The following is a 17124-nucleotide window of genomic DNA, read 5'->3' as shown; positions in this document are numbered from 1 at the left end:
GCCTCTGCCTCCTGAGTGCTGGGATTAAAGGCGTGCACCACCACCTTCCGGCTATTTTGCTTCTTATAAGTAAGGTCTTTTAGGAGTAGGCTACTTAACCAGATACAAATTGTTCCTTGGTGAAACTAATTGTTTTGTTGTCTTCTAAAAGACATGTAAGTGAATAGATGTCTTTTACATTTGGGAATTTTACTTTGAATCTTATGATTTACTCTTACAAGTGGGCATGATCGTGCTTCAAAAGATCTGCATGCTGTCTCCAACTCTATAGCAAACAGGCAGGGTTGCTTTCAATGACACTAAGAGCAGCTACTGACAATCTCATAAAGTTGAGTTTTGGTCTTCTGGAAAAGATGACTGAGCAAACTTTAGTCAATTTATTTTTAATGGTAGAATTCTAGAGTTCAGAATTCCTTTGCTAGCGTATCTAAAGTCAATTTATATTTGTCCTTGGTGAATACAGATAACTGAATACTTTAAATAAAGTAATGAAGACATTATATCTAAGATTCTCTTTTTCTTTTAATGTTCTACAAATTGTTCTGTGTTTTTATTTTTTAAATTATTTTTAATTACCTGTGTGTGAATGCACTACCTACAGGGGCCATAAGAGGGCACTGGATCTCCTGGAGCTGGAGTTAGCAGGCATGTGAGCTACCTGGTGGATGATGGAAACTGAACCCATTCCTTTAGAAGAGCAGGAGCATTCTTTAACCCCGAACCATCATCTCTCCAGCCCCAGTCTTATCCTTCTGGATAAAAAGATAAATCTCGGCAACTTTTTTCCCTTTCAGATTTGCTGTAAAGATTGCTTTTACTTACCCTATATTCAAGGTGTTAAATTTTACTCTTACTGGGCAATTGGTGAAAATAAGGACTTAAAATATAGGCAAAATTCCATTTGAATACAATTCATTGGTAGTCAAATTTTTACTACTTCAAAATTTCAAAATATATGTATTAGGTATCAAATTTATCAGTCAGTGGAATGTTAAGCTATCACTTTGGTATCTTTAATGAATTAATAAGTAAAATGAACTGTTCACATTAATGCTCTTCTGAAATACAGAATGACTGACCACAGTATCCTAGGAATTTATTTTTCTGTTCTTTACACTTTTGCTTTAATGTAGAAATCTGTTGATGTAAGATAGGTTAAAGTAATTAGTGCACTTGATATGAAAGCAGAAAAAAAACCCATTTAAGAGCATGTGATTACATGATATCTAGGACAGATATTCCTATGTTCATGGTATAGAATCCACAACAATATAGGCAAAAACTGTGTTTATATAACAAAGTTTTTGTCTACTCATATTCATTTCTTTATATAGCAAAGTTTAATAAGATTATAAAGGCAAAATATAAACTGACTAGATACACCTGGAAGTAATGAATGAATATTTCACATGTAGTTACCAAAATATTTAAATATTTGGATTTCTAAATTTTCAGATAAGTAAATAGTAATTATTTACTATTTAGAAGGTACTAAGATAGTTTTAAGACTAAAGACTCAAAATGGCTCTGATCTGTATACATTAAACATTTTATCAATGTTATATTTATTCAAAGTCTTCAAAATTTCTTGACTCAAATTCAGAAGTATAAAACTGTCTCCCAAAAGTTGATGTCCTACCATGGTACTAAAAGTAAGACCTTATTTGCACATGGGGCTCTTGTGGATAGATATCAAGTTGGAACGTGGTTACATAAGACCAAATGAGGTCCTATATGCCATGACTGGCATCTTCATAATGACAGAGATTCAGAGACAGATCTGGACACACAAAGAAAGTCATGGTAAGATAAAAGTAGAGATTTTAATGATAAAACTGTAATTTATAGTAATGTAAATGATGGTTGGCAACTGTGAGATCTTTAAGAGGCAAGACAGGGTTCTTCCCCGGGAGCCTTTAAAAGGAACAGAGATATTCTACACCTTATTTTGGAGTTTGAGCCTTCTGAACTTTGAGAAAATAAACTTGTTCTGTTTCAGAGTTATCAAGCTTGTGATACTGTGTTGTAGAAGTCCTGGAAACTCAACAGTGTGTCACATAAGAAATTAATAAAATTAATATGCTTTTGGTGTTTTAACCTTTTAGAGAGATCATTACTAATTATTATTATTAGTTTTATCACTTCCCAACCTTGAGTATAAGAATCTCTCAAGAGTTTTGGCTCTTCCATAGTTTTATAAAGTCCAAATTTGTAAATTATTACCAATCCCACCTTTTGATTTCTTTGTGGCCTGACACTGCTTGGTCATATTCAAGCAAAATTCACACACAACTGATCTTGCTGATTATTCTTAAAAGTGAGGTTCCAACCTTCTCCTACCAATGTTCATACCGTAGTTATTGCGTTTAAATGACAAAAATTCTATCCATCTTATAATTATCAATTTGTGTCTTTAAGAAAAAACAGTGGCAAAGATTATCAATAGTAAGATACATCAGAATTCAGACAATAAACTAAACTTGTTACTTAGAATCAATTAATATAATAGAAAAAATTATTTTATCCTGAGTACTTTGACTTGTCTCACTGCACACACTCAACATTACTAGGTTGTGTTATTAATAAAATATTGTAATTAAAAGATTTTAGGGGCTGGAGAGATGGCTCAGCAGTTAAGAACATTAGCTACTCTTCCAGAAGTCCTGAGTTCAATTCCCAGCAATCACATGGTGCCTTTACAACCATCTTATAAAAAGCTCCTCTTCTGGCATGCAAGGCCAGGCAGACAGAACACTCATACATTAAAAAAAAAAAAAATCATTAAGTAAATAAAATAAGCAAACTTACTAGTTTTCCTTAAGTATATGCATAATTTAAAAATTCTTTTTAAGATAAACTAGGGTAAAATATGTTTATACTTAGCCTATCTATGGTGGGCAATACTTGCCGCATATTCAATATCCACTGTGCTTTATTATTGCTGTTGTTATTTTTGAGATAGGCTCTTACTATGTAGCACTCTGGCTATCCTCAAGATCCATCTACTTGCATCTACTTCCCTAACACTGCAGTTAAGGCATGCATTGCTACAATCAGCTCTACTCTGCTAATTCTGTTCAAAGTAGTCATTTACTCAACAGATCTCTTTCTCAGATTCTCTGTAGCTAAGAAAGATCATGCGGCACAAACTAGCACTAGTTTCTTAAGAAGAACTTCTGGGAAACCTTCATTTAGTGCATTTCCGACTAAAAGTGCTATTTATCCCTTTCTAGAAGGCAAGTCAAGACGAAGTCATCACCACAAAGCAAATAAGCCTACATCTAAACAGGTAACTAAAGATGGTTAAGTTATAAATATACAATTAGCCTGGAACACTGATTACACTGTAGATCCACATTACAAGTTCTAGACTTCCTATTCTAGAACATACCATGCAATAAAAATAAAATCTTTTTTGGTAAAGCCACTGTAGAAGGGCTCTGTTACATGCAGTTGAATGCAACCCTTAACTGGAACTAGTGTTCAAGGCGCTCCACAAATTTTTCTTTCATCTCCTTTGGACTTTCCACTCATTCCTCAAAGATTTAAGTATCCATGCTTCCTTTATATATCACTTTGCATTAAATCTGCTTACTGGATGTTCTAAACCATCAAGCTTTTCTACTAGATGCTTTGTTTTTTAACATCTTCACTTGTGGGCTTATTTGGTATGTAAGATTCCACTCAAATATATGTGGTTAACTTGCTCTTTCTATTGTTACACTAACAATGCTTTAATTTGCCTAACACAGGATCTTCATTAATCTGTTGTAGTTACTTACTGACATATCTTTATCTCTTTTGTTGTAAGAGTGATGTCTTCTCCTTACATAGCACCATGCGTTGCACACTGTTTAAATTTTCAATAAATATTTTTACTTTTTAGATTTATGTATTTAGTGTGTGTGCGTGCGTGCGTGTGTGTGTGGTGTGTGTGTGTGTGTTGGGGGGGGAGATGGGAGAGAGGGAAAAGGGAGGAACGGAGGAGAGATCTGTCTTATCAGAGAGGTTCCAGGGCTCAAACTTAGGTCCTCAGGCAGCAAAGGCCTTCACCCATTTTTTAATAAAGAACAAAACAGTAAGTAGATCCCCACGACACACAGGGTCTCTCACAGCCATCTTGATTATGTAGCTGAGGACAGTTGTGAGCTACTGCCCTCCTCCTGCCTGTGTTTTCTTACTGTCTGCATCACTGTGCCTAGATTCTTTAACTAGGTTTTCAAAAATCTGTTTTTTTTTAAAATATTGAAAGTTATTAGCAGCAGGGTGCAATGGTACATAACTGTCATCCCAGCACCCAGGATTGAGGTAAGAGAAACAGCAGTTCAAGGCCAACCTGGACTACAAAGTAAGACTATCTCTTTAAATAAACAGTAACTCACAATTTTTATCTCTGCCTTTGTCCCTTATATCCCCCGTTGACCTTATACACCCCATTGACCCTCTTCCTCAATGTGTAACTTGTTAAACACACACACAAAACTTATAGTGCTAATAATAATTTTAAAAATCCAAACATCAGACTTTAATCATGGTGGTACACACCTTCAATCCTAGCACTTTGCAAGCAGAGACAGGTGGATCTCTATGAGTTTCAGGCCAGCCAGTGCTATATATTGAGACCTGGACCCCAAACAAACAAACAAACAAACAAACAAATTCAATTATGTTTTAGCCTCCCCTCATTTATGATTTTTTTATAAGACTGAGCACAGAAAATAAAAAGTTTGAATTATTAAAAAATGAAAAATATAAGAAGCATTTATACCTATAGAGGAAGACTGTGGACTAATCAGAAGGTCCTCTTGAACTGGTTCACTTCCCGGCACTGTCTGCTGATCACTCAGTGAGCTCTGAGATGCACTGACAGGCTGGGACACTTCCTCATGAACTTCCTCATCACTTAATCTTTCTACTTTGACCTGCACATCTTCTTCTGTACCTAGAGGCAAGGTAGTTTTTGTGCTCTCACAAGTCACATAGTCAGTCACTCTTCTGCCTGCCTCAGACGGGCCAGGCAACTCTAAAGTCCGGGTATTTTCTGTCTGCTTTGCTTTCTCAGGCTGAATCCTTCGATCAATTCCAAAAGGGAAAGTCCATGGAAATGCTAAAGAAGAGTCAACTGGCTGATTTCTATTTTCTGCATAGGAAGTTGAGGAATTCAATACCTGGGGTGAACTTGTTTGTGTGCTACATTTTACGGGACTCTCAGGAGACATAACAATGTAGCTTTTGCGTTTTCTCCGGGATTCTCGGCAGACAGGAATGGTCCTTTCCACAACACTGCACTCTGAAGACACTGGAGAAATACTTCCATCTCGAGAAGTAAAATTGCAGTTAGAACTATTTTCTTGCCCAGCATCTAGACCCTTTTCTGGTTGGCTATTGGGTGTATTCCACAAAATACTTGATTTCATGAACTCTGAACAGGTACTAGCAACACTAAACATTTGCATATAGCTGGCTGCAGCTAGAACATCAATAATATTTTCTGTATTAATTGACAGAGTGGCTGTGTAAGCGTATTCTAAAAGAGGTATAAAGCCAGTCACTGTAACATGATGCAGATCCAAGACATTTTTGTTCTCATCCTCTGCTTGGCCCACAAGTTTTGTGCGAAAGAAATCACTGCAAGCTGCTAGTACCACCTTATGAGCCCGGAAGATTTTATCCTGGACACGAATAGTGATATCACAAAAATGTCCATCATTTCGTAACATATTTAGTTTTCCCAGCATTTCCTGGCTGTGGGAAGAGGAGCTGTGAGTAAATGTTTTCACACCCATCTTTTTTTTCCTCTTCTATTGATACTCTTCAAGGATGCAATAAATCAGAAATGTCCTAAAAATATAGAAAACAAAACACAAAATGACATCTTAATAGCTGAAATGAACTATTTATACCATTTTCATGTAACCACTGTGCCAAATAAAAAGCCTAAAATAAGACAGTGAAAAAGAAAAATTTCAGGTATGGGATATATTAAAATATATTTTCTGGTCTGTTGTGGTATCAAATTCCTATAATCCTAGTAAGAAGACTGCCACAAGCTCAAGGCCAACCTGTGCTACACAGTAAGTTTGAAGCCAGCCTGGACTATGGGATAAAATCCTGTATCAAATAAATACAATGAATGCACAAATAATAAAAATATATTCTCTACACCATCAACCAGTGGTCTTATTAATGAGCAGCATTTTAAAATGATAGTTAGGTGACAATTATAGAGTGCTTTTATGTGTTAGAAACTGCTGTAAACACTTAACACACGACAGTCTTTTGACTGGCAAAGACACCTTGGTCAGAAGGTATATAATTATCTCTGCTTCTAAATATGAACATGCAGTAAATAATGTCAGGCAAGTATTATGATTCTGTCAAACGTTTTATTCAGATAAAGGTATAGGAGAAAGGGAGAAGGGAAAAAGAAAGATTTCAAGATTTTTAAAGTCTCAATAATCTAGTGACAGGAGACAAAACTGTTCCCCACTTGATATGATCATGATAAAAGATAACATAAAATGAATCTTAAGAAGGTAAGAGAGCTGATACTGTAGAAATAATGCCTTGACCATATCAAACCGAAACACTTACTCTGTTATGCAGATTGAAGTGTTGCTCAATCCTCCAAAGGAGAAAATCAAAAAAGATCATTAAAGACAACCTCAAAACAAGCCCTACTCCATATATTTTTCCTAAATACATGTAATCACAGGCAGACATAGTAATGTACATTTGTAATCCTAGCACTGTAGGGGCAGTACATTAGGAAAATAACCACAAGTTCAAGGCTAACCTGACCTACAGGGTTAGTTAGTTCCAGGCCAACCAGCGATACATTGATTCTGTCTCAAAAAACTCAAAACAACAAAACAAAAAACCAAATACCCAAACCCCAAAGTAATCACAAAGAGATAATACAGTTAGGATTGATCTAGGCAGAAAATAACTTAATGGATCTGATAAATTTTTCTCTTGTTTGTATAACAGGAAGTTGTATACATGTGTTATTCATTGACTGTATGTCAACAAATATACTTTGATTCCCATCATGTGGTTGATAGCAGAAGCATGCCTTCAGAGCAAATGATACTCAAGGCCTAGGGACCATTTGCATGAACTCAGGTATTAAAAAACTAGAAATTAAGCATCACAGTTAGAAAATGTTAAACAGAATACTAAAATCAGACCACTTCAAACTTGATTTGGGTGGAGATCCTAGATACTGTACCAGCCTTCAAAGAAAGTTCAAGGCTACCCAGACAAGAAAAGAGTGATAACCTTTTTCAATCTGGTGTTACCGCCATCTTCTATGATTAAAGAGCTAGAAATTAAAAGAGGAGTTTTGTCAATAATCCAGTGAGTCCTGAATTCCAAACACTATTCAACTCTCTTCTTTCCTGAAAGTAGTGACTGCCCTCAACTACATGGTGCCAATCAAAGTAATCACCCTTAATGGCCCAACTTTAAAAGCAAAGGCATGTTTTCTCTTTATCTCAGGCCTATTATACTTGGGTAAGTTCTGAAGGATATGAGTCTGATTTAAAAGCATAGAATGGAACCAGAATACTGGATTACCATCTTGATCACGTCATGTATAAAATGATATGAAGTTTAACCTTTATACTTTAATTTCTGCAGCAGTAAAACAGCAATAATAGAACCTATATCAGAGATTGGAGGCTAATCGAACACATAGTTAAAAGCAACAGAGAAATTCAGTAGTTGGAATAGTAGTAGTCTCTTTCAATCCAAAAACTACAATTAGGCCCCTGGGATCTTTCTGTCTGTGTCCCCAGCTCTGGGAACACAGCTACATAACACCATGCCCAACATTTTTAATATTTTTATTTATTTGTTATGTATACAATATTCTGTCTGTGTGTATGCCTGCAGGCCAGAAGAGGGCACCAGACCCCATTACAGATGGTTATGAGCCACCATGTGGTTGCTGGGAATTGAACTCAGGACCTTTAGAAGAACTGGCAATGCTCTTAACCTCTGAGCCATCGCTCCAGCCCCAAGGCCAACATTTTATGAGTGTTGGGAGCTGAACTCAGATCCTCATGCTTATACAACAAGTACCTGAGCCACTGAGTTCTCTCTTCTGCCTGTTTCTATCTTTTGCGGTTATAGAAAATCTCATACATATTGTGTGGGGGCAACGATTCTTAGTTTTTATAGGTCTATACATATCCTTAAACAACACCTACCCTCAAAACATATAACTTACTGCATTTACCAGAGCTCTCATTCTTAACATAACATACTGACTCCTAACATGCCTTCCACATCCTGCATTCACATGCAGCAATCTAGAAGAGGACTTTTAACTGGAGCTGCTCAAAACCCAAGCCAGGCTGCAGTTATCTACTGCACAACACACAAAAGACTCAAGCTTCAGAAACACTGCGAAAATATCAGGATGGATAAAAAAAAAAAAAGCAAGAAAAGCTGTCCTTTAACCCTTCCCAGCCACTGTAGCCCTGGCTATTCATTTTCTCAATCATTCCTGAGTATGGCTAAAAGATAGGAGGAACCAATAGAGGAAGAAGCCAACAAAGAATGATTCTGGCTTTCCTTACAAGAAAAAAATAATCCTTCCTCTGTCAACAAGGCAACATCTCTCAGACTACATAATACTTATGTAGGGTGCAAATCTCTCACAATCTTCATATTCCCCTTTATCTACTTCTCAAACCAGGAATTAAATTATAATTTTAATTCAGTAAAAACTGCTCTATCTGCAGGCCTTTCAGTCCTCAAGGACATCTCAGGCTAACCTCTTTCTTTCCCACTTAGTTGAGGGAAAACATATCTAGATAAGATTGGCAAATGGATTTCACGCATATCTAAATACAAATAATGAAAGTGGTTTATTAAATGCTATTGACACCTTTTGGGGCTGCCTAGAAGTCTCCCCCCTCCCAAAAAAACCAAAATATGCCTCAGAAGTCAACCAGATATTCTTACAAGAGATAATCCACAGATCTGTCCTCTAGCCATTATCTCCAGAATAAACAAACCCTTTGTCCCATAAGCTGCTTTTGTGTCAGTAGTTTGTCATAGCAACAGGAAAAGAAATAAAGATAACAAGCATTTTTATGCTTAAGCCCTTTCAAGTTATCCCACCATAGGCCTTTTCTCCTCAACACTGGTATGCCTACCAAACCCTATCTTAGGAACAACCAGGTCAGTCTTTACAGTTTGATTCTTAGAAGCCTGGTCAGAAAGCATGCTGGTCAACATTTCCTGGCACCCTCCTCATATCTCTCCCTACATCTTAAAATCAGGCCTGCAAACTGTATCCTGTTAAAGGACCTACAGGACAAACAACCTTTCCAACCAAGGGGAAGGTTATTCTCACCACTCCCACTTCGGCTTTCAAGTCTCAGGTCTCGCTAAACTGAAGCTAACTTTTCACACTATACCAACAAATCTACAAGTAACCTCTTCAAAAACGTAAAATCCCCATGTCTGAAAGAGCAGGAATACTTGGGTATTACTCTAAATACCTTAGTAGTTTGCCCACTGTTCAGGCTATTGTGAATGCCCTAACTCCAGCCTGGAACAAATACTATCAGGGGGATTTTTAAGATTAATTACATCTCCAAGAAATTTAACCTTGTGTTTAAAAACTGCTGTGTGAGCTGGAGCGATGGCTCAGTGATTACAATCACTGAATGCTCTTCCAGAGGAGCCGGGTTTAGCACCCATACAGCTCACAATTTTAGTAATTCCAGTCCAAGGGGATCTGATGTCCTTTTCTGGCCTTCTGAAACATTTAGTACACACAGGTACATGCAAGTAATGCAAACAAAATAATAAAAACTGTTATGACTATGATGTTTAAAATTTAAACAATCCTTCATTTTGGCTTTTCTTATTCCTCTCCTGGGTCAGTGTTCTAGAGCCTATGTATTTCCAGCTGTGTGGTAATCATTTCTTCTGCTTACATTATGACTTTACTATTTCTACCAAATGACCTGAACTTTTATTCACTCTAGAAATTCTGCACCCTTTGTTATCATGACTTAGTTCACTCTATACTACAAAACCATCCAAAAGGGCATAAGAGAATGAACTACACTAAAACACTCTAGTTACAGACTCTTGGGCTTATTATGTTCTCATTCCCTGTCTACAAGGCTCACTCCAGGCTAGAGAAATGGCTCAGCAATTAAGATCATTTGACATTCTTAGAGAGGGACCCAGGTTCAGTTCCCTGAATCTCTCTACACTGTATCTTAAAATTTTTTTAACTCCAGTTCCAAGGGATCCAATGTCTTCTGGTTTCCTTGGGCACCAGGCAGACATATACAATCATACACACAAGCAAAAGCACAGACATAAAAACAAATATTTTTTAAAAGTGTAAAATTTTAAGAAATGCATAACAAATCTTTTAGAATGGGTAACTATCAACAACATCTTCTACATTCAAAAGTCAATGACATTATCATTGTCCTTCATATAAAGGTTCAAATTCTCATTCTCAATGATAGATCCCTACCAATATTCAGTACTAACATGAATTTAAGCAGAGAATTTATGGGTACAATGGTGGCTCTCTTTAGACCTGAGTAAGAGCAGTGAGCAAGTAGCCACGTGACACACTCTGAATGCTACTCTTGCACTGAAATTTTCTCCACCAAACACATTGTGCTCATTACTTTAAAATTCAGCCTCACTAAATTTCTCAGGCCACAGTCACAATGAAGACTGATTGCACTGCCCCTGCCCCTCTCATGCACCAATGTAACCTTGTAACCTGAATGGCATCTAGCCCACTTCCCAATAGAGGCCCTATTCCTCTCTGAAACATCTTGAGTTGGATATCCACACCTTATGTTTCTCTTAGTTTCCAAACTCCAACCAGAATAGCTCATTAACTTCTGCATTCTAGCAATTTTCTAGTCCCAAATTCCAAACTCTTCCACATTCCTCCTGCAATCCAGTTTCAAACACCTAAGAACCACATGGTCAGGTGTATCACATAGCAGACGTACTTCTTGGTACCAATGTTCTGATCTAGTTATTTTTTTCTTGCTATACAGAATACCTAACAAGAAGCAACTTAAGAGAAGATTAATTTTGGCTCAGTTTGAGGGGAAGGTTTATTAAAATGCTTAGAAGTGAATCAAAATGAAAACCGGCACCTTTGGGATACCAGAAAAACTGTACTACATAAGGAAAATCAACTACAAGTGAATTTTAAAAAAAATCCACAAAGCCCAGAGGTGTCTAATGAAATGGTTCATGGGTAAAGTAATGGGTCAGGAAGGAAAACGCTTGCTGCCAAGTCCAATTACTGAACTTGGTCTTCAGAACCCACAAAGGTGGAAGATGAGAACCAACTCTATATGCTGTCCTTTGTCCTCTACACACACGATGTGTGCTCCTCCCTGCCCCAGTATAAAATATGTTAAAGAAGCAGAGTGACTTCAAATGAGTAATTTAGTGCTCCAAGAGCCTTGTAAAAACAAAAATAATAGAAAACTCAGAGATGGAGAGATGGCTCAGTGGTTAAGAGTACTGGCTGTTCTTCCAGAGGTCCCAAGTTCAATTCCCTGCAATGACATGGTGGCTCACAACCATCCATAATAGTATCTGATGTCCTCTTCTAACATGTAGACATACATACATACATACATACATACATACAAACAAACAAACATGCAGAGCATGCATACAAAAAATATAAATAATTAATTTAAAAACAATAGAAACCCAAATAAAGTCAGGTCAGTAATTAATGAAACTGAAACAAGAAAGAAAATTAAATAAATTAATCAAAGAAATGGTTCTTTGAAAAAATTAACAAGATCCAAAACCCCATAGCCAAACTAATCAAAAGAGAATGAAGATTAAAAGCAAGATGGTGGTGCCGGACAACTTTAATTCCAGCACTCACAGAGGCAGCCAGATCCATGAGTTTAAAGCCAGACTGGTCTACATAGTGAGCTCTAGGACAGCCAGAGTTATATAGAAACCCCGTCTCTAGAACAAAAATAAACAAAAATTTAAGAAAGTGAGCAAGATCAAAAAACCCATAGCCAAACTAAAAGAGAAGATTCAAATAGATGGACTCATGAAACCAAGATGAGAAAGACAAACTCAAGACTAGTAAATGACTGAAGAAGTAATTAAAAACCTCTTGAGGCTAGAAATATGGCTCATCCTTCAAGAGCACTTTGAAGTTTACCCTGAGATAGGTCTACACTTCAGTGGCATTAAGTATATTTACACTTCTGGGAGACAGTAATCCAAAATTGTTTTCACCAATTTGAACTGGAACTCAGTTCCCAAAAAACAGCAACTCTTCAGTCTTTCCTTTCCCTGGCTTCTAGAAGACACTTTCCTACTTTCTGTCTCAGTTTACAATTCAAGGTTTTCAAGTGGTCACTTGCATAATGCTCTCCTGAGTGATCCACACCACAGCTCATCAACCTTTCCCTGCTCTCTAAGACTCAGTAATATTACAACACTGTGTGAATGTATCGCATTTATTTTACCCATTAATGAGATGTGCTCAAATTCAAACTCTTTAGAAAGGCGTTTTGAATGACCATGCATCCCTATAGCCTTCTAATATACTTGACTGAAGACCTCCCAAGCATCAAATTTTAACATTTCACTGTATTTTCAGAACAGTGGCTACTTTAAACGGTTCACATTTCTTTCTTTTCCAAGTTAACAGTCTCATCTGTATTTTAATTATTTTAGCCATGACAAATAATGACTGACTGATTTTCAAGTATGTGATACACTTCCATGGGCAAAACTATTTTTAAAAATTATGCTAATAAGGGGCTGGAGAGATGGCTCAGAGGTTAAGAGCACTGACTGTTCTTCCAGAGGTCCTGAGTTCAATTTCCAGCAACTACATGGTGGCTCATAACCATCTGTAATGAGATGTGGTGCCCTCTTCTGGCATGTAGGAATACCTGCAGACAGAACACTATATACACAATAAATACATATTTTTAAAAAAAAATCAGGCTGATAGCCTAACAAATGTCATTCTGAAAATAAGTTTCAAATGTGCAGTCAATGTCTTAAGTATGTTCATACTGTTATATAAGTAGCACCCCGTCTCCCCTCACCCCAGACAAGGTCTGGTTGCTCTGGAACTCAATCATCTGCCTGCCTCTAATGTCTGAATGCTGGCATTAAGGTGTGCTCCACCATATGCAGCATAAGTGGAACCATTTTTACCTATTTTTAAAATTTCAGGGGCCAGGTGGTGTCGCATGCATTTAATCCCAGCACTTGGGAGGTGGAGGCAGAAGCAGGCAGATCTTTGTGAGCTTGAGGCCAGTCTGTCCAGGACAATGGGCTATACAGAAAAATCCTGTCTTAAAAAAACCGAAGGGGAAAGAAAAGAAAAAATTTTTTTTTCAGGAAACTAAAGTAAATACTATCATAGATTTTAATTAATTTTATTTTATGAGCTTTGGTGTGAAGGTTTCAGATACCCTGGAACTGGAGTTTGACAGTTGTGAGCTGCCACATGGGTGCTAAGAACTGAACCTGGGTTCTCTGGAATGGCAGCGAGTGCTCTTAACCTCTGAGCCATCTCTCCAGTCTAACACCACAGATTTTTAACATGGTTATACCCTAAGAATTTTACAAAGTATAAGAAAGTACTTAAATTTTCATTCTCTCACAACATCCCCACCCATCCAGTGCTGGAATTAAAGGCATATACTACCATATCTGGCAGCAAATTTTTCCTTAAAACAATGTATTATCATATGTGTGCGTGTTAAGTGTGGGAAGGCATGCTTACAGAGAGGTAAGAGGACAACTCTGTACAGTCAGTTCTCTCTGGCTATGTTTACATGGTTTCCAGAGATGGCATGGAAGCTGTTAACTTGTAGTAGTGCAGCCATCTCAACAGCACAAAATTGTTGTTTTTATATAATTAATATATTCAACCTCATTTTTTTTTAATGATTTATTTAACTTTATGTTCATTGGTGTGAAGTGTCAGATCTCGTGGAACTGCATTTTTCAGACAGTTGTGAGCTGCCATGTGGGTGCTGGGAATTGAACCCGGGTCCTCTGGAAGAGCAGTCAGTGCTCTTAACCGCTGAGCCATCTCTCCAGCCCATTCAACCTCATTTTAAAAAACAATTTTGACCATAAGAAATCTTTCTTGTTCTTTACACCACAGATACCACAAAGATAAGTACATGTACTATATATAAATAAAAATTTTCACAAATTTAAATTAGAACTCATATAATCTACACAAGGTGATATTATTGGAATTTCTTTCATTATTATCTTAGATGCCTGTAAGTAATAAGGATGACAATAATTATCATACCCTTTCCTCCCTTAAAAAAGTTATTAATGTTCTGGGTGGTGGTGGTACACCCTTAATGCCAGTCCTTGGGAGGTAGAGGCAGGGAGTTCAAGGTCAGTCTGATATACAGAGTAAGTTCCAGGACAGTCAAGGCTACACAAAGAAACCCTGTCTCGACTAATAATGATGATGATGATGATGATGATGATGGTGATAATGATTGCTGGGGGAAAGGAAGATATGACTCAGAGGTTAAGAGCATTTGTTGCTTTTGCAGAGAACCTGGGTTTGATTCCCAACATCCACATGGTGTAGGGTAACTGCAGTTCCAGGGAATCCAACATTCTTTTCTGGCCTCCATAAGCACCAGACATATACTTGGTGCACAAGCTTACATGAGCAAAACATCATACACATAAAATAATGTTTATTTTTAAATCCAGACTAGGTATGGTGATGTATGCCTTTAATTCCAGTACTCAGGAGTCAGAGACAGCTGATTCACATACCAAGAGCTGGGATGTAGCCCAATGAGAACACACAGTGCTTCCCCAACATGTGCATGACCTCGAATTGAATCCCCTGAACTGCAAAGCAGTGATAATAATGATAAGCACACACCAAAAACTAGAATTCTAATAAGCACAATCATGCCAATAACTGATAATTACCACACTATTAATAATACTATATATTAGTAATGGTTCTTTTAAAAAATTAAGATAGAAAACCCATTTTTTGTTGTTTTGTTTTTAAGAGACATGGTTTATAACAACCCTAGCTGTCCTGTAACTTGATTTGTAGGCCAAGCTGACTTTGAACGCACAAAGATCTGTCTGCCTCTGCCTCCCTAGTGCTAGGATGAAACTCAACTCTTGAAGCTTCCATTTACTTGCAACCAATTAACATATGACAATCACAAAAGTTTTGATAAGTAATCTACTCATTTGAAGACTTTGACTAAACTGATCAAGAACAGGACTTCAAACAGCTGCTCTGGAAATAGTTAATCTGTAGATATAGACAACTACAGAGAAACATTTTGCTTTGATAATAGCAATATTCCAAGTGCCTCTAGATCAGTGATTCTCAACCTTCCTAATGTTGTGACCCTTAATACAGTTCTTCATATTGTGGTAGCCCAACCATAAAATTATTTTTGCTGCTACTTCATAACTATAATTTAGCTACTGTTATGAATCACAATGCAAATACCTCTGATGAGACCCTTGTGAAAGGGTCACCTAGATCTCCCAAAGGGGTTGACCCACAGGTTAAGAACCACTGCTCTAGATTAGTTAATCAATATGTCCAGCCAATGTGACACTGGAACTGGGACCTTTCATTTTCATGTACTGCATAGATATTAGTATTCATAGCTTAAATGTTATTTTTAAGGTTAAAAAGATAAATATGGTTAAATTGAAAAGAGGCAATATTCCCCCCCCCCTTAGAAAAACAAATATAAACTACTTGGACTAGTGAGACGGCTCAATGGATAAAAGTACTTGGTACACAATCAGATGACTAAGTTTGCATCCCTGGAACCATGTTTAAAAAAAGGGATAGGGTGGTACATGTCATGTCAGCACTCCTATGGTAAGATGGGAAGCTCATGGGTCAGCTAACCTAGAATTCAGAGACTCTGTCTCAAACAAGGTAGAGGGCAAGAACCAACACCCAATTTTGGCTTCTGACCACTATACATGTACAGTGGCATGCACATGTGTTTATACAAGAAAGCACTAAAATAATTTTAGGAATGTGAATTTTAGACATAAAAAATAGTTCTGAAGAGTTTAATTAAACATTTATCAGCTGCCAGATATGTGTGCTAAAATTCAGAAAGCTTAGCTAAGTTAGTAACTTAGCAGAACTGGAAGTAGACCCCAGATAACTTGGTTCCTAACAATCCACAACTTTGTACAAAACTCAAGAGTTAAAACTAGAACCGGAGGACTGGGAAGTTGACTCAATAGATTGGGACCTTACCTGAGTTCAGATCCTTAGCAGTCATGGTGGGAGCTGGGAGTTGGGTGTCTCTGTAGAGTTTAGGAAAGTAGAGGCAGAGACAGAAGGATTATTGGAGTTTGGAGGATGGACAAACAAATGGGGGGGAGGGGTCGCCCACGCGCCCCCCCCCCACACACCCCTGAAGCTGCATTCCACATTTCAAGTTGTGGTGGTCTGAATGAAAAAAAAAGTCCCCCACAGGCTCACATATTTGAACACCTGGTCCCAAGCTGGTAGAGTCATTTGGGAAATTCATGGAACCTGGCTGGAGGAGGGCCATCACAGGGGTGGCCTTTAAGAGTTTAGAGCCTCACTCCACTTCCAGTTTGCTCCCTCTGCTTGTTAGATGCCATTTCTCAGCTTCCTGCTCCAACCACCATGGCTACTCCTTCCTTCCATGTATCTCTACCATTATGGACTTTCACCCCAGTACCAAAGCTAAAATAAAATTCTAAACTGCTTTTGGTTCATGGCATTTTAACATAACTAGGTTTGCAATTGCCAATAATAATAACAACTGTCTTTTTCCTTACACAGGGGTGGGATGGGGTATCTAATCTTGAGAGTAGAACGCAGGGTATCCTGCATGTTAGGGCAAACATTCTACCACTAAGTTACCTTCCCAGTCCTAGGACAACTATTAATAGAATAGAAATCTTTTCTTTCTAGAACTTGTGACCAACTCTCCTAAAAGTGTCAAATTGTTTCTATACAGAAATAAAGCAGTTCCTCTGGTGAAAAGTTAGGGCTTGTTACAATACTGTCTTTTTTAGTTAAAATTATCAAGCTGTTGCAAA

General features: G+C 37.4%; 1 protein-coding gene across 6 annotated transcripts in view; it reads right to left on the bottom strand.

Moving 5' to 3' along the window:
• Zbtb44 (zinc finger and BTB domain containing 44) overlaps positions 1 to 17124 on the bottom strand; it is a 47663-nt gene that overhangs the window by 13983 nt on the left and 16556 nt on the right. For 5 of the 6 annotated variants that reach the window (XM_038323369.2, XM_038323370.2, XM_038323366.2 and 2 more), the window contains exon 2: positions 4769 to 5841. In XM_038323369.2, coding sequence (XP_038179297.1) covers positions 4769 to 5786 — 1018 coding nt within the window. In that variant the 5' untranslated portion in view covers positions 5787 to 5841. Of the gene's footprint in view, positions 1 to 4768; positions 5842 to 6594; positions 6616 to 17124 lie in introns of those variants that run through there. The other variant, XM_038323367.2, reaches the window with a different exon arrangement.

The sequence above is a fragment of the Arvicola amphibius genome, chromosome 3, assembly GCF_903992535.2.
Source record: "Arvicola amphibius chromosome 3, mArvAmp1.2, whole genome shotgun sequence".
In the NCBI taxonomy this organism is placed as follows: domain Eukaryota; kingdom Metazoa; phylum Chordata; class Mammalia; order Rodentia; family Cricetidae; genus Arvicola; species Arvicola amphibius.
The sequence above is the reverse complement of the archived record's forward strand: the minus strand, read 5'-3'. Positions and strand labels throughout refer to the sequence as shown.